Raw genomic sequence first — 23,894 nt, 5'->3', positions numbered from 1 at the left:
AATATTTATTATTTTTCTAGGAGTTTTAATAGACACCCAGTCACTGGAGTTTTCACCAAGATACCAGATGGATCAAAGACACTTCACTGATCAATATGCCCCACCAATAGCACCAAAGCCTGCCTCCCATTAGTGCAGAAGCTCTGGATAACTTACGTTTGCAGGCGGGCTTTAACCCATTTGTTATGTTGACTTGTGTTTCAGGAACCTCTTCTCCATTCTCAAATGCGCACCAACACTTCTCTTTGTCCTGATCACATTGAACGGCTGAGAAAGAACCTTCAATATCACAAGCAGGGATGTATCCTCTTCCTAATTCTTGCTGCATCAACTCATTGTTTAGAAGTTCACACCTACTTGGACCTAGTGGATGGGGAAGAGGAACATTAGTTTGACAGCTTATTTTTTTTAAGAGATCTCCAATTCAGCCATGATTACATTATTTCAAAAGGCCTTTTCAAATTGAACTGAAAACTTGGTGTTTGATTTGATTTGCTGCTGTGGTCATTTTCACTATTTGGTTGCTCCTCCAAGTCTGCACCTCATGACATCACAGGGGTGATCTTTCAATTAGCTACTCCCAGCAAGGATCAACACTTGAAAGACATAATGAGTCTTCAGAAATCATTTTTCCATGAACTTAAATGGAATATCAGACTAAAGACTATGGGATTTTTGTTAGGAATGCAAGACTGAATATATTTGAATTTTTAAAAAAATGTAAATCATACTCAGCTTCCTGCACTGATCAACATGACATGATACCAAAGTCCCTCCTTCCAAGTAAGATCTAATATGTTGGTTTACTTCAGGGAAATGTCATCCATTGAAATGCATTTGTCCATATATGGGAATACACTATATTAATATTGACCTCAGATGCCCAGAAAAGAAAACATTTGTCCCCAGTCTTAACCTCCAGATGAAGGAATCACATTAAAATTGCAGGATAAATCACTTTTCTGGTGTTGAAGAACTAATTTGGTTGGAACCTAGCGAGTACCAATTGGATATTCCACAGTGACGTTGTGCCTTCAATAGCATAAGGAATGAAAATACAAGGTCAAAATGTAACAATCTCAGGAGCAGGGATCAGAGAACCGGGGATACTGAGCTGAATTTTAAAATGCAGGAATGTGTGCATTTGAGTGTGGCTGGGAGGTTAAAACCTGCAAAGTCAGGAGCTAAACCTAACCCATCAATTTCACTTGTGAGTTAACAAGTATATAAGCAACCCCATTGAGACAGGTTCATTAACCTAATAATTATTAATCACATGATGATGGTAATCAACATCGCTTTTGATACATGCCCAGATGTGCATACATTTTACAGGCTTTCTACAATATGGCAGTGAAACCAACGACATAGCAGAGCATCAACCAAAGAAACATGTACCAGAATGTTGCCTGAATTAGAGGATACAACATTTAGAGAGACAGATGGAGTAGACAGACAGCACCTTTTTTTCTGGGGCATGAATAGCAAACCAAAGGACATTTGTACAAGGTGAGGGGAGGAAAGTTTAGGGGAGACATGAAAGGGAAGTCTTCTATACAGAGTGGAGTGGGTGTCTGGAATGCATAGCCAGGGAGAAGGCTGGTACAATAGATACTTTTTAAAGAGTCTTAAACAGGCATATGGATGCAAGAAAAGTAGAGGGTTATGGATGTGAGGCAGAGAAGGTTTTGTTTATTAAGTGGGTTTACAAGGGTCAGCACATCTTGGGCTGAAAGGCCTGTAGTGTGCAGTAAAGTTCTATGTTCTATGAAACAGAAAATATAACAGAGAGATATACTAAACTGGCACATTGTAAGTTTGTCCTTTCAATCTATCAGGGCACTTTGTGTCCTCTATTTTATTTTATTTTAACAATACATCATGGTAGAACGCTCCTCTGGCCCATGAAACCCAGACATAATCTATCATCCAATTAACCTATCAACCCCATATTATTTTGGAGAACGTACAGGTCACAAAGAGAATGTACAAACTCGTTACAGACCATGGCAGATTCAAACCCAAAGACCATAAGACCATAAAGCCTAGGAACAGTAATAAGCTATTCAGCCTATCAATTGTGCCCTACCAGTTAATCATGAGCTGATCCATATTCCCACTCAGCCCTATTACCCAGCCTTCTCCCCATAACCTTTGCTGCTCTGTCTAATCAAGAAGCTATCAATCTAATCCTTAAATACACCCAATGATTGGCCCGCACAAATGCCTGCTGCAACAAATTCCACAGATTTGCCATCCTTTGGCTGAAGAAATTCCTACACATCCCCTTCCTAAGTGGATGCCTTTCAACCCTGAAGTTGTGCCCTCTTGCCTAAGACTCTACCACCATGGGAAACATCTACATCTACTCTTTTAATGTCTTTCAACATTCAAAATGCTTCAATGAGATCCTCCTTCCTTCTCCTAAATTCCAACAAGCACAGGCCAAAAGCTATTAAATAATTCTCATATGATAATCATTTCATTCCCAGAATCAAACTTGTGAGCCTCCTCTGAACCCTCTCCAATGTCAACAGATCCTTTCTTAAATTAGGATCCTAAAACTGCTCACAACACTCCAAGTGAGATCTCACTAATGCCTTATAAGCCTCAACATCACATCTCTGCTCTTATGTCCTGTTCCTCTTGAAACGAATGCCAGCATTGCATTTTCCTTCGTCACCACCAACTGCACATGCAAGTTTACCTTCATTTTTCTCCCCATTAAAAAAGTAGTCTGCCCATTTATTTTTCCTACCCAAGTGCATAACTGCACACTTTCCAACATGGTATTTCATTTTCTGACCATTTTCCTAATCTGTCCAAGACCTTTTTTTAATCTCCCTGTTTCCTCTACATTACCTGCTCCTCCACCTACCTTCCTATCATTGGGCAAACTTGGCCACAAAGCCATTCATTCCATGAACTAAATCATTAATATACAACATAAAAAGAAGCAGCTCCAACACCAACCCCTGGCAACCAACCAGAATATGATCCCTGTATTCTAATTCTCAGTTTCCTGCCAATCAGCCAATGCTCTAGCAATACTGGTCGTCGTGCCAACCACTGCACTAAATGTGCCATCTTATCTTATACTACTTTGAGTCTCAGATGAAATCCAAAATGGCCATTAATAGTGTGTTGTCTTATCTATTAGGACTCAAAATTAAATAGCAAATTGTAGTCATATTTACAATCTAAGTATATGTGGAGTCTGTTCAGCTCCCATTGGCCTAGCTAGTGCAGATACAACAGATGACTATCCATTGAAATACATATATATGGAAATATACTACATTCTGGACCAATTATACTCCATCTGTCCATATGTGAATATGCTGTACAAGCACCTCTTGCACTATGAAGAGATGGAACAGCCCAGCATGGGGAACTTCATCACATCCTAATAAGTTGACAAGCAACAAAAGTCTGCTTGTCAGAGACCTGCAGCTTCATATAGTAATGGGGTTAAAAGGACAACTGCACTTCATAGTAGGCCACAATGACACAGATCATTTATTTATCAAAGATGACATGTCTGTCAACAGGACTCAGGGGAATCGGAGTTTCACGTCTTAGCTATTTAAAGCTAGATGCAGCAAAATATGTACCAGATGATGAGGTTTACTTTTGGCTATTAAAGTCATCACTGCTCAGAATTGTGAACACAGCTCAGATCATCTCACAAACCTGCCTTCCCTCCATTGACCCCATCTACACATCCCAATGCCTCAGAAAAACAGCCAGTGTACTAAGGCACTCATGCTCACCACATTCTGTTCTTTCCCTTCTCATCTGAAAGAAGATTCAAGGATGTGAAATCACACAGCACCAGACTTAAGGGGAGTTTCTTTTTCATTACCATCGGACTATCAAACTAGTAAAATAATGTTGTTTTTACTCCAATCAAACTGATCTCTCACTGTAACCCTATTCTGTACACTTTTTTTGCTGTACTTTATTTAAGAAAGGTTGCTGACATTGGACAGGCTTGTATAGCACCCAAAACAAATATTTTCACTGTACATTTCAAATGTGATAACAAACACAAACTTGAAACAGGAATTTATTTTGCTTCAGAATCCTTCAGCATGGGGTTGGTTGAAGACACTTGAAACATTTTAGAGTAGACGTGGAAGCAACACAAATTTAAAAACAAATGCCACCAGAGTCAATGACAGATTTTTCCCCAATCTTGTGAGACTCTTGAATAGACATCCACTACGCAAAAGATAATCTTTTATTCTGACAAAATGGTCTCAATATGGATCGTTCACTGTTTTAACCATATTCTGATAGCTCAGTGGTTAGAGCACTGGTCTTGTAAACCAGGGGTCATGAGTTTATTCCTTGCTGGGGCCTCATTTCTGTAAGGGATGCTGGACAAAGTGATGACTCCCTGTCTTCCTTACAGTAGGCAAAGTTAAAGAGTTTCATTCATGTTACGTTCTCAATGTAACAATAATTATGTGACAATAATGGAACCGTTACTTTTCTCTGTCACACTATATTCGGCATCATGGTTTTACTTGGCATGACCTGTTGTTTGTAAGTATAGGTTGACTTGCAGGGAGTGCGCAAAATGAAGTGGCTCACTGGAACAAGTTACAGTATGGGTATACCCCACTTTACGAAACTTGAGGCTTTCGTAAGCTGAAATGGCATAAAGCGAAGACCCATCCGCTACTATTGGAGGCTATTTTTTATAAAAGCGAAAACCCATTCCAAACCTTTCATAGAAGTGAACACAGCTTTCTTCATGAAAGCAAATTTTTGTAATTCAAGTATTCGTAAAGTGGAGTATACCTGTAATAAATTATTCAATTCAATTCACATGATTTATCATGTGCTGACCTGAGCCTATTTGTTGATCATGTTACCAAAATTCCAACTCAGTCCAGCTTTTTTCTAATGTTTGACATCATCAACTTCATGCAAGAGGAGATGAAGTTCACCTCAGATCATTGAAAAGTATTCATTGCCTACACTGACTTCCACTCCATGAAAATATGCCAGTTATACAGCCATTCCAAGCCAGTCCATCATCACTGCCCTCTTGGGGTCTCAAAAGCAGACAAACAGCTGACAGTTTGGAAACAAGTCTGGTAGAAGCCATGAGGAACTACACCAATGAGTGCAGAATGATAAAATGAAAACCATAAGGGAACCAGATGTGTTAATGGACAGGACACTGGCACAGTGCAGTGATATTTCAGGGTCTTGGACAGATTACAAAGTGCCTTTCATAACTCCGAATCAGCGGAGTGTGATGTATAAAGTGTAAATTTGTTTGTCATTTTGTATGTTGAAGAGTGAAAGCAAACTGACTTAAATTTTCAGAGCACATTGAGAATTAGGCATCTTGAACAGAGAAAAATAACAATCTGGAGGTTGTGCTTGCAGTGGAACACAATGCTCCTGACAAGATATAGAAGCAGAAGTAGGCCATTTGCCCCATCACGTCTGCTCCACAATTCCATCATGAGCCGATCCAATCTCCCACAACCCCACTCCCCTGCTTTCTCCCCAAAACCTTTGATACCCAGACTATTCAGATACTTATCAATCTCTGCCTTAAATACACGCAATGACCAGGCCTCCACAGCTTAAATTGCAGGGGTTCAGCACTCACTTGCTAAAGAAAGTCCTCCTCATCTCTGTATTAAATGGGCACCCTTCAATCCTGAATTTGTGCCTTCTTGTCCTAGACTCCCCTACTATGGGAAACAACTTTGCCACATCTACTCTTTCTAGGCCTTCCAAATACAAAATGCTTCTATGAAGTCCTCCCTCATTCTTCTGAACTCCAATGAATACAATCCTAGAGCTGTCAAATGTTCCTTAAATACTAATCCCTTCATACCAAGAATCATTCTTGTAAATCTTCTATGCACCCTCTCCAATGTCAGCATCCTTTCTTAAATAAGGAGCCCAAAACTGCACCCTGTAATCAAAGTGAGGCCTCGGGACTGTCTTATAAAGCCTCTGCATCATTTCCCTGCTTTTATCATTCCTCTACAAATGAATGCCAACTTTGCATTCGCCTTCTTCACCACCGACTCAACCTGGTCATTAATATTTAGCATATCCTACATGAGGTCTCCCAAGTCTCTTTACACCTCCAAATTTTGAATGTTCTCCCCATCCAAATAATAGTCTTCCCTTTTATTTCATGAGCATGACCATACACATTCTCACAATGCATTTAATGTGCCACTTCCTTTCCCATTCTCCTAATCAATCCAACTCTCTCTGCGGCCTTTCCACTTCCTCCTCACTACTAATACCTCCGTCTATCTTTGTATAATCTGCAGACTTAGACACAAAGCTATTCATTCCACAATCCAAATCATTAACATAAAACTTAACAAGAAGTGACTCCAACACTGGCCCCTGTGGAACACAGCTGGTAACTGTTAACCAACAAGAATACGATCACTTTATTCTCACTCTCTGTTTCCTGTCAATCAATCAATGCTCTCTACCCATGCTGGTATCTTTCATGTAATTCCATGGGCTCTCATTTGGTGAAGCAGCTTCATGTGCGGCATCTTGTCAAAGGCCTTTTGAAAGTCCAAATATAATAAATCCACTGCATGTCCTTGGTCTAGCTTACAAATGGTTCCCTCAAAATATTTCAGTGAGTTTGTCAGGCAAGATTTTCCCTTTAGGTAACCATGCTGACTTTAGCCTATCTTGCCATTCACCTCCAGGTACTCTGTAACCTTATCCTTGACATCAACTCCAGCAAATTCCCAACCACCAATATAGGGTAACAGTTTTCTTCATTTCCTTTCTGATACCTCCCTCCCTTTTTAAACAGTGGAGCGACCTTTGCAATTTTCCCGTCCTCTAGAGCCTTGCCAGATTCTATTGATTCTCGGAATATCATCACTAAACCTCCACAATCCTGATAGCTACTTCTTTCAGACCCTGAGGGTGTATTCCATCTGGTCCAGGAGATTTATCTACCTTTACACTTTCACTTCCCAAGTATCTTCTCTCTGTTGATCATGACTTCACTCACCTCTCTACCCTAACACCTTTGAAATACTGCTAATATCTTCCACAGTGAAGATTGATGCATCTCTGACACCTCCTTGCATCCCATTAACATTTCTCCAGAGTAATTTCCTATTGGTCCTATATCTAGTCATGCCTCCTTTTTTCACTCTTAAAAAAGATTTTAGCATCCTTTTTGATATTATTTACTAGCCTCCTTTCAAAGTGTATCTTTTCCTGCTTTATAACCTTCTTAGATGCCTTCTGTATATTGTTAAAAGCATCCCAGTCATCTATCTTCCCATGAATATTTGCTTCCTTGTATGCCCTTTCTTTGGCTTTGACTTCTCTTGTCAGCTGCAATTAAGTCACTTTTCTGTTCAAATATTTCCTTTATTTTTTGGCAATATTCCTTATTTCTCACAAAAACTCCATCCATCGCTGCTCTGCCATCCTCCCTGTTAGTGTGCCTTTACAATTACCTTTTGCCAATTCCCTTGTCATACTATTCCATTAGTATACTGAGACCTTTGATTTTAGTTTTTCCTGCTTAAATTACAGGGAGATTCTATCATATTATGGTCACTGCCTCCTAAGGGTTCCCTTATCTTCAGCTCCCTTATCAACTCTGGTTCATTACACGATAACCAATCCAGAATTTGCCCTTCCCGTAGTCAGCTCAACCATAAGTTTTTGTGAGAAATAAGGAATATTCCCAAAAAATAAATGAAATATTTGAACAGAAAAGTGACATAACTGCAGTTGACAAGAGAAGTCAAAGCTAAAGAAAGGGCATGCTACAAATTTTCTCTCCTGAGATCCAGTCCCAACCTGGTTTCTCCAATCAACTTGTGTGTCAAAATTGCTCAGGACTACCACAACCTTGCCCTTGTGACACATATTTTCTTTTTGTTCCTGTAATTTTCTGTCCACATCCCAGCAATGGTCTGGAGGTCTGGAGGCAACAATGTAGTTTTATCCTTGCTATTTCTTAACTGAATGTATAACCCACATTGATTCTATATATTTCGATGCTATATCACCTCTTTCAACCAGCCTATCCACTTGATAAGCTGTATATACTGGACGTTCATCTCACAATGACACATTGATTCTTTAGCACAACTCCGTGATGGCCATTACATCATACCTGCCAATCTATAGCTGTACTACAATGTCATCGACTTTATTCCTTAGGTTGCGTGCTTTTAAATATAAAACCTTTAGCCCTGTATTTATTACGGTACTTCTTTTGACTCGACATCCCTGTTGCATTGCAACTCATCCCTGTGGCTGCAATTTTCCCCTATCTGCCTGATCTTCCATACAAACTCCCTACCAGTTGTCTCTACTTGTGGTCAACCTCTGCTTCTTCACTTTGGTTCCCAACCCCTTGCCATTCCAGTTTAACCCCACCTCATCCCCAACTGTAGTAACTAACCTCCTTGCCAGGATATTGGTTATCCTCCAGTTCAGGTGCAGCCTGTCCCACTTGTAGAGATCACCCCTTCCCCAGTAAAGGTTCTGATGAAGCAAGAACTTGGAAACTCTGCCCCTGTATCATCTTCCTGTTCTGACCTTTCCTAGTTCATGGCACTGGGAATAATAGAGGTCCTGCTTTTCAAATGCTTTCCTAACTCCCTAAGCTTACTTTGCAGGACCTCTGCCCCACTCCTGCCTATGTCATTAGTACCAATATATTCCAAGACCTCTGCTTGCTCACTCTCCCACTTAAAAATATTCTGCAACCGCTCAGACACATCCTGGATCTGAGCAGCTAGGAGGCAACACACTCTCCTGGAGTCTCTGTTGCAGCCTTATAATATCCCATCTGCTCTCCTAAGTATTGAGTCCCCAATGACTAACGCTCTGCCTGACTTCACCTTTCCCGCCTGAGGCTCAGAGCTGAACACAGTGCTATTGGTCTGGCTGCTGCCTTGGTAGAAGGGTCATCCCCTCAGTAGTATACAAATGGGTATACTTGTTGATAAGGAAACAGCCACTGGGTGTTCTTCACTAACTGCCTATTCCCCTTCCCTCTCCTAACAGTCACCCAGTGCTTTTAGGTGTGACTGTCTCCTTATAGCTTCTGTCTATCACCTAAATGATCCAGAGTTCATTCAGCTCCAGCTCCCAAACATGGTTTTAAGGACCTGCAACTGGATGCACCTCTTGCAGGTGTAGTCATTTGGAACACTTTTGTTGTCCCAGACTTCCCATATCCTGCAACTGCAGCATTCCACTGCCCTGCCTCAACTGCCTACTCTGAGCTACTATGAAAATATCTCACCTGACATTACCTGTAGCATGTCCTCAGCCTCTGGTGGCTGAAGCCTCTTGAGCCAAAGCCTCTAACTCTCCACTCCTACACAGGGCTTCTCATACACTGACCACTCTTCACTGGTTGCTTCGCTTGAGCTTCCCTTCTTTTTATTTGTTACTGGCTCTATCTGTAGCACAGATTCGCACCAATTGCCACGCTACTTCACTTATAAACTCCCTTGTGGCCGAGTCTTACTACTGCAAAATCTGTTGTCTTCTGTCAGGCCACTCTCAAAGTCACCAACTATAAAACAGTTCTTCTGAGAAGATTCTGCTTCCCATCTCTTGTTGTTTGGTATTAATACACACCTGAATGTTTATAATGGGTAGAAGTTTCAGCAATAAAAGTGAACAATGTACAACTTTTTCCACCTTTCTCAAGTCTTGAAGCCTAATACTCCTTCACCTTGCCTCATTGGCAGTCTCTAGCCATGCCACTTTGTTTCTCCCTCGCAGAATCAATCTATTTTATTTCAGAAATTCGTTCTTTGACTCTCTCAACTGATATGAATTGGTGTCTTGCCTCTCCATCATGGTGCACACTGCTATTTTGAGCATTTCTTTAAAAACTGGAGTTAAACAAATTTCTCATTGTACCTCAATCCACATGGCAGTCATCTTGAACTTAAAATTGCCTCAAGTCAGTTGATATCGCATTCACTAATGTACCTAATTTTGTGCTTTCTGGCTGCTCAATTAATCCAAGTATGTTAGGAAACTAAAATCCAGTCCAGAATCTGTATACATCTCCACACAAATATTTCCACCACAAGTTTGAATAGATTCCCTGCTGATTTTTCTTTCTTTTCCATCAATATTGTTGGTGAGGCTTTCAGCTCAATTATTTAAGACCCTGTCCCATCTGTACTGCCTTTCTTGGAAATTCTTCATGCAGCTCTACAAATTTTATGAAGAACAATTGCTGAAACTGGCAGCAAAACTGCAAATGTGGCGAGACCAATTGTATTTTTGTGACTGTATCTTTCTCAGAACCTCTATCACAATCCAAGCTTCTCATTGCCTTGACATTTCTAATATTCCATTTGACAACAGTTCCAACGATTGACTGATCAACAGATCTAATATTGTCAATGCTCTATCATTTAACAGTGTTATTCTTAATGAATCAAATTTCTATTGATATATTTCATGGAATAATGGAAATCCTTAACTAAGTGGAAGGATAAAAAATAAACTTCCATATTGTTATTCATCACTTTATGGAACAAAAAAGTCCTCTTTCCCCTTGCCTCATCCATCCAAAAACCCTGTTGGCATTTGAATAGTTCATGTCAAAGCCATGAAGGGAAAACAAGATGCTATCATGTTGGATATCTGAGCCAGACAGTCTTGTTTTCTTTACTCATCAAGAAATACAAAGAAATTCTGTTGACCAATTAACCTTGAATCTGAAGGGAAGAATGATATTGCAGCTAACAAGAATGAGGGATCAACTGATGCAAAATATTCTAATAGTTTAATTACTATTATTCCATTATATTTGGAACGCTGTTCTAATACTATTACATGTGACAGCACCTCACACCTGTTATAGATATACTGACCGTTATATTGTCCACATTAGTCTGGAAACATTTATTTTTCCTGGCTCTAACAGGCTTTTCTCTAAAACATTGAACAATAACTGGGGGAAAATAATCATCATTAACTCTAATCTGTTATTGTATAAGAATACTCTTTTACGATCCCTGAGACCATTTCGTGAATTATTTGACAAACCTGGTCAAAGCAAAAGTATCTTTGCTATCCCAACCACTGAAAAAACAACACATTAATTCAAAATTATTGGGTTTTTTTTCAGAATGTGATAATTATTCCAAATGTCAGCATTTATCCTCCATCTATTGAGAGGTGGTGAGTCATTTCCTTGAATAACTGCAGTCTTTCAGATGAGAATGCAACTATGATGAGACTGGGACCAGATTTTCAGAGTTTAGATCCAGCTACAATGAGGAATTGTGGTATATTCCCAAGGCAGAAGGTTGCTGCTTGAGTTGGAGACTCGATGACTGACACAAGTGAAAGCTGAAATGTTGAAGGAGCACATTAAAGGGAACTTCACTTAGCGATCATAGAAACATAGCAAATAGGGGCAGGAGTAGGCCATTTGACCTGTCAAGCCTACACTGCCATTCATTTTGATCATGGCTGATCATCTACTCTGATTACTTGTTCCCAATGATGGGGGAGACGAGGACTAGAGGGCATAGTTTAAGAATACAGGGTAGGCCCTTTAGGATGGAGATGAGAAACCATTTTTTTACCCAGAGAAGTGTGAATCTGTGGAATGCTCTGCCACAGAGGGTGGTAGAGGCGGATTCGCTGACTATGTTCAAAAGAGAGTTAGATAAGACTCTTGTGGGTAACGGAGTTAAGGGTTATGGGGATAAGGCTGGAAAGGGGTACTGATGGTAATGATCAGCCATGATCTAAAATGGCGGTGCTGGCCCGACGGGCCAAATGGCCTACTCCAGCTCCTATTGTCTATTGTCTATTGTCTATTGCCTTATCCCCTGATCCCCTGAGCCGCAAGGCCCAAATCTAACTCCCTGTGGCAAAAAAAAATCCACAGATTTACCACTCTCTGAGAGTGAAACAAGCTACCACTGGAAATTCAATTTTGATATTGAAGTGAAGATTGGAGAGGTAAATGGATGGGAGGTGTATGGAGGGCTATGGCATGAATGCAGGCTGATGAGACAAAGCAGAACAAAGTTTGGCATAGACTGGATGGGTTGAAAGACCTATAATGTTCTATTGTTCTGTATCTTGAAGCCAAGGTAAACTTAGAAAATAATGGAATGAATGCTTAGGGTGTAAATCAGGTTGGACTATCCTGATGGTGTTATGTTTTTTGAGTATAGTTCATCCAGACATGGAGAGTACTCCATCACACTCTCAAATAATCAGAAAATATCCCCAACTTCATGATTGTTTGTTTACCATTTCTATTCCTGAATCATCTAATTTTATTCAAAGCGAATACAGGGATTCCATCTCAACAAGAATTTGTAGCAACAAATTCAACATTCTAACACACAATGCATGCATTTTTTTTATAACCACCTCACCCGTCTCAGTATCGAATTGTGCATGAACTAACATTGCTATATTCTTAGCACTTGTTATTCCCAAAATATTTTGTTTGCAGTTTCAAATATTATTCTGAGCAACTCCTTTCAGCTCCAGATGGCAATGAATCGGACAGTTTAGGTTTCATTCGAAGAGTTCTCCCCTCCAACAAATTTTACAATTTTTTTTTAAAAGAAAGAACAACCCACCCTCCCATGTATATTCTAATCTGTTCATTTCACAGGACAATTTCAATGGTCATAACAGGTCAAAAAGAGTTGTTAAGGCCAGAACACTCTGATGTTTCAATCTTTACAGTGGTCACTTCACCTAATAACCTCCACCTCTTTGGGATGTGGGAGGAAATCAGATCACTCAAGGAAATCCATATCGACACAGGCGGACGGTACAAATTTCACAGAGGAAGCTTCAAATGTCAGGACTGAACCCACATTACTGAAGCTGAGTGCCAGCAGATCCATCAGCTGCATCATTGTGCCACACTTAGGTTCATATTCCCTGAACAAAGACTATGGAGCAGCGTTCCATCTTCAGAGTGGACGCAACATTTTATTGTGATGTAACAACGAATTCTACCATTTCAGGTAAACCATCCTTTCAGTTTCTATTGGAACTGGGCAGTTCTGATGAAACTCATCAACCTGGAACTTTAACTCTGTTCCTTTCTCCACAAGTACTCCTGACATTCTGAGTCTTTATGGCCTTATTTTATTTCAGATTTCCTGTTTGACCCCCCCCCCCCCCGCCCGCCCTTTTTTTTCCTCTCCTCCTTTGTATTGCATTTGTCTTCTCTGATTTAAATTTCTTCCAAACAGATCAAACGTAATGAGCCGTCCTATTCTCTCTCACATCTTCTGTCAGTCAATCTCTCCCAGGTTCCATCCTATCACAGATATCCTTTTTATTTCCCCAATCTCTGACCCCTGCAATTTAAAGCATATTTGGTTTCTAACCTTCCTCAGTTCTAGTGAAAGGTCACCAATGTAGCAAGAGAGAAGATGGGGCTAAAGGTATGTTATGAGCCCAGAGGACCCCAAAACCCAGCAGCAATAGATATTCACCAAGACAAATGGTGACTTAAACAAAAGTTGCTTTTAATTATCTTTAAACATGAAAACAGAATCACACTTTAACTTTTCACGATTGACTAAACTAACCCAAATTAACCCCCTTCTATTCTAAGGAGTACCTCTGAAAGGGTACTGACAATAACCGCACCAGCAGTGCAAGTATAAGACAGCTTTAATAAACTAATATGTACTCTAATAGGTCTTGTCTCTCTGCAAGACGAACCTGGAAGGCAAGACTGTAGCTCTGGACTGCTTTATAGACAAGGTCACTGGGATGACTCCTGGTGGCCTAGTGGTGTAATTACATATCACCACAGGGTTATTGAGGGAGGTAATGAGCACATTCATCATTCACCCTTTCTCAGTCCATTTATAAGGTATTAGATCCTGCATCACCACCCCCCTCTTCTCCTTACATCAACTATCTCCCCTCTCTATTCTCAGTCCTGATCCAGTCCCTCAATCCAAAACATTGGCAAATCGGAGTAACATTATGAGAAATCGCAAAAAATGTTTCATTTAATACAAAGAGCCCAGAAATATGGATCATATGTGAAATATGCTCGTAACAAAATAATAAATCATTGCAAACTATGTTTAAGATTTTCTTTCTGTATCTCCCTAACCACACCCACACTTGCAGTGTTCAATCCCAGTGACTACTCACATTGTGGGTTCCCAACCAAATCTGTTCCAGCCATTTGAAGAGATTCTCCTGTGACTGGATGAATGCACCAGGCCTTTTCATCTTCACGATTTGACCACTGTAAGGCATTGTATTCCCCTGCCTGTTTAAAAAAAGCACAGAAAAGAGCAAGTAGCAAGTGATAGGTTTGTAAAATATGAAAGACACTATAAATATTTAAATCTACTTTGGTAATAATTTGTAAACAATTTGATATTAATGTAGTTTATGTTTGATTAGGTTGAGTCTCTAACTTGATTTACAAGTATAAAAATATTACACAATATTATATTAATGTTGTTCTTAACAATACCTTTGATCTCTTATTCCAGAACAAAATATTTTTGTACCTATGTAATTCTCCTCCATGTGTACGGCCTGACCCACCTCCATCAGTGCTCCAGATCTCAGAATCTGCATTCCCTTGCATCTCACTTAAAATAAATGCTGTGCTTTTTAAAAATAGTGCCCTCTGGTATGCATTTTATTTCACCAATGCATTGTTAATTAGTGATGTTAGCTGGAATGAAATTATCCAGTACAATTTGCAAAGTTAATGTGATTTTGGCATCAATTTAATTAATTCTTTCAACTCACTATCCTATTCAATGCAAATACCTGAACTTGGCTTCTGACGGTTATCAGAGAGAGATTTGTTGTTCACTGGATTCCTTTTTTAATCAGTCACTTCATTGTCTTGCCAACGAAACTTTCCCCTTCAGGGTTCTCCCGATGATAAGAGTTTGGTTGTGCTACTACTCATGAAGGCTGAGTATGAACTAGGACTCTATGAGTTATGATAATTGTGGAGATACCCCACTGGCCTGCTGCAAGGGGCGACCTGTGTACCTGCAGGAAGATCACTGGAGGACAGACCACACCTGGCCGGCTGCCAATCGTCCGCCAGGATGTAAGCCACATCCGTCCCCTCGAGGTCAGTCACACAGAGTTGCAGCTAACCACAGCAGAAGACTTTAAGTAGAATAAAGTAGAATAAAGCCTGTTGTTCAGTCTTTTGAATCTTGTGTCTGCTTACTGTCACTACAGAGAATAACAATAATTAAATACTTAACTGGTATTTTAATTTCAAAACAAAATAGGATTCAGAAATAATGAGGATAGCCCCTTATAAGAGGCCATAATGATGTATGGTGGACATTTAAATGTAGTACATAAGGTGAAATTGTTGTCTCTTTATAATGGGCATGCCGGTAGTTTTATTAAAAGAGGCCTCAATGGTAAAGTTTCTTCCATCGTGCAAATGCCTAAAGGTAAATTTCTCTGTTTAATAGGAACCCTGATGATAAGATGCTATCAATGAATTATCAATAGTTCAGTTCCCATTTTAAAAATTAATGATGTTATTTCCTCAATAAAAATGGCAGTGTAGTGGCATCTTAAAATTTGTTTCAAATTTACCTCCTTGATTTGTTTCAAATTTACCTCAGTGCAAGCAGGATTAAATACATTCCAGGCAGTGGTATTAAGATGGGGACCAATTCGCTTCCATCCAGTAAGAGCAGCATTTGTTTGAGAGCGCTGACATGATGTCATACCTGGGGAAAATAAAGAGAGAAGGAGGCACTCACAGCAAGTTGGTGTCACACAAAACCAGCAAAGAAAAAGGTCAGAGATTCAGACTTTTAAGACGGAAGATGATATTTGCTGCCAGCGGGCAGTGCAGCCCACTGAGGGTCAGAACTTTTCCACTGATGAAAGAAGTCAAAGAATAGGAGGAGAATGTGAACCACAATGCCTGCTTCCCAGCATTACATTCAGCTTCTCGTTATCGAGTTATAGAGCCTCAATCTTTCACCATTTTAAATAAACTACGACATGCTTTGCTTCATCAGAATCCAATGAATTATAGTTGAATCATGCAGGATAAAATAAGCACATGTTTGATATCTAATCTGGCAAAGTGGAAGAGTTGTGGTGCAAGACCCCAAGGATCGTATTTGCTTCTTGGCATATAATACCTAAATTTGCATGTAAAGTAGCAGCAAGATTTGGCACATGTAATATCACATCAGAGAGGATCCTTTTCCCTCGTTAGCAGCACTAATCACTAAGCACTGCAGCAGCAATTGTTTAATTTTTTTTTCCAGAAGTTACTGACCTTCAGAGAAGGAGCACAACATTTTGCATCTAATGTAAAGCGTGCTTGGTGTCATAAACAATTAATTTCAAAGCAGATGCTTTCTGCAATGGGGCTTAAAATAACCATTGGATTCTAGGGTGGTTCTGGTAATTCCAACTGATGATAAAATTTACACGATAAAGGAGTTCTTGGCAAGTCTGTTTATTGTGTTATGAGCCCAGAGGACCCCAAAAATCTAGCAGCAATAGATATTCACCAAGACAAATGGTTACTTAAACAAAAGTTGCTTTTAATTATCTTTAAACATGAAAACAGAATCACACTTTAACTTATCACTATTGACTTAACTAACCTAATTTAACCCCCTTCTAATTCTAAGCGCATGTGTATGTAATGTGTGTAAGTTCAGGAAAGTTCTTTGATTCACAGTCCAATCTCACTTCTCTTTCTTCCGAGTTCACTGGCTGCAGGCAATTCTTACACTGTGCACAGAATTTAACATGTATAAAGTTCACCAGGCTTTGCTGCTTGAAAGGTAAATGATCACCACTCAGGAAGGCTTCTGACGGTTATCAGAGAGAGAGATTTGTTGTTCACTGGATTCCTTTTTTAATCAGTCACTTCATTGTCTTGCTAACGAAACTTTCCCCTTCAGGGTTCTCCAGATGATAACTTCTTTCTTTCAGGTCACCAGAGTTCCTTTTTGTTTCTATTATTTCAATTGAAACATTAGACAGCCAGTCCTCTCCTCTTGCATGAACCACAAGGGCTTTGACCAGGCTGAACTAAGCACTCATAACCCATCTTCCAAATGGGGTTTTCCACAAGCTTGCCAGCTTGTCCTGTTCCAGTCCCATCTACTGCTGCTGACTGTAAAATGGTAGAACTGATCTCCATCTCTGTCTCTCTCTCTCTCTGTCTCTCTCTCTCAGAGAAAAAGCCTGTTTGATGCTCTCTGCTTGCAAAACCACAACACCCTCTTAGAACAGCAAGTTCCACTCAAGACAGACTGCGACTCTGACAAGATCTTTCATCTGTTGCCTTTTTGTATACAACAATCCATTAGTGAAGTCTCTTGGGCACTCTTCAAAGCTTTTGCAAAGGCTCTGAGGCCCCGTCATGTCTAGCATTAGCAGAGCTCTAGTAATTTAAATAAGATCTGTTTTAAAGTGTTTGCATGCGACTTACTCCAGAAAACACCCCCAATTTATCTCCCAAAAACATATCTATATACAATCCAAACACAACATAATCTGCCACAATTGTAAAACTAATGAATGTCTGCAGACACTATGAATGTCATTTACACAAAAATGCTGGAGAAACTCAGCAAGTTGTTTCAACATAGACCAGCAGCAATAGAAATTTACCAAGGCAATATTTTTATTAATTTAACTATTAATAATAGTATTAATAATGTTAATAATATAAAATCTTATTTTACTTTAAATTTAACCCAACTATGTGCAAGTGTGTGTGTGTGTGTGTGTGTGTGTGTGTGTGTGTGTGTGTGTGTGTGTGTGTCTGTCTGTCTGTCTGTCTGTCTGTCTGTCTGTTGTGGGGAGGGGGAAATCCCCAACCATTATAGTTCAGGCACAATTCTGAAGAGATGATTCAGATTTAAAGTTCAGTTTTAGAAATCTTTTGTGTTGAAACTCAAAATCTTTAAACTGCTGTTCAAAAGTTCTGAAACTCACGAATTCTTGTAGATTTGCTTTCAGAGAAATATTTCTTCATACAAATGACTTTTTCACAATTTCCCCTCTCTTGCAGGGAGGTTCCGGAACTTGTGTTTCGCATGATGATTTCACAAACCCAGGCAAGGGTTAAATGAAGTGACTATTACAAATGGGCATGCAAAACTGCCCTCTCTGGACAAAGAGATAGTTGAAGTTGTATTCTTCTCTCAAAGTTACTGATTCTGTGTTCCTTCCCTATTAAAGTGAGAGCACTCAGCAATACCTCTCTCATTAAAGGTTACTGCATCTCCCTGACTACAAATGAAGCTGGTTCAGTATTAAAGATGCCTTCTTGAAGTGGTGTAATAATGACATGATGACATCCCTGCTGATTTTGTTTGAAGTTCCTCTCTTCCAAAGGTTTTCAAGCAAATGCCTCTGAGTTGTCTGCAAGGCCATCAAACAAAATGGCTGCTTGTTTGAACAGGTGTCTTTCTGAGTAAACATCATTGTCTTAGGTTTCAATAGATAACAATAATCATACTGCTCAATGCACTGAAGTAGGAGTCAAAATGTCTTTTTGAGCAAATAGGCTTCCAATGAACAATCACCTCTAGGTTTATGGCACATTTTAGAGCTTTCAACTGGACAACGATCAGCTTCTTCATCTCCCATTTATTGGAGCCTCAGTGTCTGTTTTAAAATGATGTAATGTGTGTCTCTCCCATGTTCAAATCCACCCGGTAACTTTAGTAAGATATACATATATAATCATAAAGATTAATAATAACAAAATTCTGTAACAAAGTCATGCAGCATTATTTATGTAGCAAAGATAAAGGTACATGATCAACATTCTGAGCCTGAGCCCTTCATCAAGGAATAAGCAAAAAGCAGGCAGATGTCTGAATAAAATCATGGGGGGAGGGGCACAGGCCAACAGGCAAGAAGTGATAGGTGGATTTGGAAGGAGGGCACAAGAGAAGTAATAAGGGGAGGGGATAGCTCTCTGAATGGAGATGGAAGGGGGTGGAGTGATAGAGGGACTTCTTCTCTGGATGGTTATATGTCTTTATCTTTGCAACAACATTTTTTTATAAAGCTAAAGGGCCTAATTTTAACAGGGGAAGCCGTTAGTACTGTATACTTCCATACATAAATGCCTTAAATTAACTAGAGATAATTGGGAAAATGACATTTACTGGCAGCATGCAGAAAAGCCCACTTAGTGTCAAAACTATAGAGAGGCTAATGTTACATCTGAAGAAATGGCCAAAAGCTTGATTTAAAAAAAAAACAGTGGACAGAACTATCCTAATCCACCAAAGGAAAATGGCAAGTTCAAAAATGGAAATAGAATTCTTGAAATTAGTTCATACAGAGCTGAAGGCATGGGTGGGAATTGTTATTGGAATTTGCAAGGTTCACAGCACTAGGAAAGCTGCAGAAGTGTCAGAGAATAAAATGAAGGGGAGACAAGACTAAATGCAGAGATTATTAAACAGTTGGGAATCTTAAATTTGGGGTATTCCTGGGTCAGTGAACAGAAAGGCAATAGGTAATGAATGAATAAGTCATAAATTATGGTATGGACAACAGGAGTTGGTGCTATTTTTGACTCACATTGAGGCATCAGGGTTGAGCGATTGACCAGTGAACCAGAAATATAATTTCCAGCCTCATCCACGCACCAACAGTGACCTGGAGTGAAACAAGAGTAATTCAGAATGTGACAAGAAATTATTAGACAATATCCAATTAATAAAGATGCCTGATGAATAACAGACTACTGACTCTATAAAGGTGTTTAAAAAACGTATAAATAAGTTAACTGGATGTTAACTTATTGCCTGAGTTTCAGGCAATAAATAATTTGAGTGCCTCCAAAGGTTTTTTATGTTAATTGATCATTTATTGATCTTTTCTACAAACACACAATTCATCATTTATCCATTCAATTGTTCAAGATTGGACCAACGCTCAAGTTCCAGATCAGAAATACAACTGAATGTCCCACTGTCTCCCTGTTTTTGGAAACACTAGTTTCCCCCAACTCTAGCATCAGGTGGTGAAATTAGAAGATGCTGGAAACACATATCAGCTATATGGTGCTCTGATTAATATTTCAGAAAGAATGTAACTGTTGCTTATAGATGACAACAAGCCAGCTGCAATGATCCATGAAACAAGAAAATCTGCAGACCACGTCAGTTTGTAATGATCATTCAGTTTTTTTGGAACACTTTCAAAGCTCCTTGAATTTATTTTATTTCTCTCTCCCCCCCCCTTCTCTTCTTACTTCAAACACCTGTTGGACGAAATGTTATACAGTGGAACCCCAATTTGATATGTCCCAATTTAATGGGAATTTGGATATAATGCGATGCATCATTGGACTTCTTAATGTCCACTTTCTTTCTTTGAGATGGGACGTTAAGCAAGCTCATTTTAAAAGAGTACCAGAGGTGGCCAGAGGTGCAGCGGATGTTTAGAAGTGGCACATCTAAATGATTAAGGTAAGTACAATAATGTTTATCTTGGTGGGGAATTCATCGCATTCATGAAGCGTAGGGAGGTGGTGTGTGTTGCTGAGAATGGAGGGGAGGGTGAATGCTGCAACGAATGGAGGGTGAGGGGTAGATGCTGCCATGAATGGGGGGTAGGGGGGTGAGTGCTGCCATGAACAGGGGATGGGGTGAGTACTGCCACAAATGATGGGTGAGGGTCTGAGTGCTTCCACAAACTATCAGCTTAATGTCATGGATTCAGGAAGGGCAGGTCTTGTTTGACAAACTTGCTGGAGTTCTTTAAGGATATAATGGATGCGGTAGATAGAGGGAAACAGATTGATGCGGTACATTTTGATTTCCAGAAGGCATTTTATAAGAGACTTATCAATAGGATGCAGATGAATGAAGTCGGGGGAAGTATATTGGCATGGATTGAGGATTGGTTCACTGACAGGACAGGGAGTCAGGGTAGATGGGTGTTTTTCTGATTGGCAGACAGTGGTAAGTGGGGGGGCCACAGGGGTCGGAGCTGGGCCCACAGCTGTTCACCAATTATATTGGTGATCTGGAAGAGGGGACAGAGTGTGGTGAAGACAAGTTTGTGGATGATACTAAATTAAGTGGAAAAGTAAGTTGTACAGAGGATGTGGAGAGGCTGCAGAAGGATAGAGTTTAGTTAAGTGAGTGGGAAAAGGTCCGGTAGATGGAGTACAATGTTTCTAAATGTGAGGTAATCCACTTTGGTAGGAAAAATAAAAGAGCAAATTATTATTTAAATGGTGGAAAACTGCAGCATCGTGTTATGCAGAAGAACTTGGGAGTGCTTGTGCATGAATTGCAAAACATTGTGTTGCAGGTACAACAAATGATTAAGAAGGCAAATGGAATGTTGGCCTTCATCACGAGAGGAATTGAATTCAAGAGCAGGAGGTCATGCTGCAACTGTATAAGGTACTGGTGTGGCTGTGCCTGGAGTACTGTGGGCAATTCTGGTCTCCATGCTTAAGGAAGGATATACTGGGAATGGAGACAGTCCAGAGGAGGTTCACCAGGTTGATTCCGGAGATGAGGGGGATGACCTATGAGGAGAGACTAAATTGTCTGGGATTATACTCACTCGAATTCAGAAGAATGAGAGATCTTATGAAACATATAAAATTATGAAAGGGATAGATAAGGTAAAGGTAGGAAAATTGCTTTCACTGGTGAGACCAGAACTATGGGACGCAGCTCAAGATTCAGGGGAGTAGAATTAAGATGGAGATGAGGAAAAACTGTTTTCTTCCCAGAGAGTAGTGAATCTGTGGAATTCTCTGCCCAGGGAAGCAGTTGAGACTACTTCGTTGAACATACTTAAGGTTCAGTTGGATAGATTTTTACCTAAAAAAAAAGTAATTAAGGGATATGGGGAAAAGGCAGGTAGATGGAGTTGAGTCAATGATCAGATCAGTCATGATCATTGAATTGTGGAGCAGGCTCAATGGGCTGGATGGCCGATTCCTGTTCCTATTCCTTATGTTCTTATGAACAGGGGGGTGGGGGTGAGCGTTGATGCAAACAGAGGGAGGTGGTGGGGTTGCTGCCATGATTGATGTGTGTATATATTGTACCCAGTAGTGAAACCCCGATTTAGTGCAAACCCACTATTTTTCATGATCTGATTTTTGGACCTGAACCATCACATTATAATGGGGTTCCACTGTATTTCTCCTCTTAATTATAGCAATGCAATAATATTTCAGCTTCACAGCTCCAGAAACCCAGGCTTGATCCCTGACAGGTGCTGTGGATCCCCCCCCACTCCCCCACAAAATCCTCCCGCCACTCAAGGATGTGCTGGTGGGTTAATTAGCAAATGTAAATTAGCCCCAGTATAGATAAGTGGCAAAAGAGTCACAAGGTAGCTATTAGGCATGTGAGAAAGAATGTGTTGCGGAGTTACAGGGAAAGAGGAGGAATGGGACAAACAATATTTCCCTGGTCGAAGTGACATGGACCCAGTGGGCTGAATGGCCTCTTTCTGTAACAATCTGCCATGTGTTTCTTATACAACCTGCTCAAGACCTGCTAAATATTATAATTAGAGATGTACTTCTCCAAGTTGTCTTTTAAAAATGCTTACTTCCACTGGATTTCCAATATTTGTGACCTTTCTTTTTGTTGATCTCTAATTCAAGTTCTTGACTTTCTATTTATAACGTATGAAAATTACACCATTGGACTCACCAGTACTTTCAGAGCACTGGATTGGCTCCCAGTTTCCAAGCCCATCACATTGGGGAACATAGGGGCTGTAACCTTTTAGAGGAAACTCGCCAATGTTCCTTTCCTTCATAAGCTGATTTTTCTGGTAGAATTGCAGAGCTGTTTGGAAATGAAGCAACTGTTTGATACAAATAGTTTTAACACAGAAATTGCAGAGTAGTTTAAGAATTCAAGATGCTTCTCCAGTACAAGAGTCTCCTGGCAGTAATCAGATACCTACATTGTTTTTTCTAAAGTTTAAAACCACAAAGAAATTCAGTTATTTTATATTACAAATCCATAACAAATGCATGTAATATATATAAAAATTAAAAGCAAAGAAAAAGAAAAAATACCCCCCCCCCCATTAGTCCCCCTTCCTTCCCTCCATCTAACTCCCTACAAAAGAAAAAGAAGAAAAAAAGAAAAGAAAGAAAAGATTTAGGACAAGAGACCCTCAACAGAAGCATCCCATATTGTAAAACCTTTTATAGTATAAGGAGACCTACTTTAGTAGAAAGGGAATGTTGGAGTTTCATTTAAATATTCACAACAGCACTTTGTAAATATAGGGTCCAGAGTTTGCAAAATATATGATATCTATCTCTTAAAGTATAAGTTTTTTTTTCAACTGGTATACATTTCCAAACTTCTGCATGCCATCTCTCCATTCCCAAATTTATATCTGACTTCTAAGTTATTGCAACACATTTTCTAGTTATTTCCAGAGCAAATTTTATTAATTTCACTTGGAACACATTCAATTTTAATTTGTGTTTAACCCTCTTAATATTACCCAATAAAAACAGCACTGGATCCTGTGGGAATTTAACTCCAATTATTCTTTCTAATAAATTACCAATCTCCAACGAAAAAGATTTAATCTTAGGACACTGCCAAGTAGAACGCAAAAAAGTACCAATGTCCTGACCACATCTAAAACATAAATCCGAAAAGTTATGGTTCAATTTATTTAACTTCTGTGGTGTCGAATATAACTGATGAATAAAATTATATTGTACTAACATATACCTCACATTGACTGTATTTTTCATACTTTCTCTACATAATTGCATCTAATCACACTCATTTATTTGTTTATTCAAGTCTTCTTTCCATCTCTGTCATGATGTATGTATCCCCTATTTTTCAAGCTTTCTTTTC

The 23,894-nt window shown here is 39.5% G+C and overlaps 1 protein-coding gene across 1 annotated transcript in view; it reads right to left on the bottom strand.

Annotated features, from left to right (window-relative positions):
• The window catches only part of tg (thyroglobulin), a 344,749-nt gene that overhangs the window by 267,198 nt on the left and 53,657 nt on the right, over nt 1-23,894 (bottom strand). The window contains exons 12-16 of the mRNA XM_069915700.1: nt 22,713-22,850; nt 19,600-19,677; nt 15,640-15,752; nt 14,179-14,299; nt 157-363 (exon numbers count right to left, since the gene is read on the bottom strand). Of these exons, the coding sequence (XP_069771801.1) occupies nt 157-363; nt 14,179-14,299; nt 15,640-15,752; nt 19,600-19,677; nt 22,713-22,850 (657 nt within the window). The remainder of the gene's footprint in view (nt 1-156; nt 364-14,178; nt 14,300-15,639; nt 15,753-19,599; nt 19,678-22,712; nt 22,851-23,894) is intronic.

This window comes from Narcine bancroftii, chromosome 2 (assembly GCF_036971445.1).
Source record: "Narcine bancroftii isolate sNarBan1 chromosome 2, sNarBan1.hap1, whole genome shotgun sequence".
Classification (NCBI taxonomy): domain Eukaryota; kingdom Metazoa; phylum Chordata; class Chondrichthyes; order Torpediniformes; family Narcinidae; genus Narcine; species Narcine bancroftii.
The sequence above is the reverse complement of the archived record's forward strand: the minus strand, read 5'-3'. Positions and strand labels throughout refer to the sequence as shown.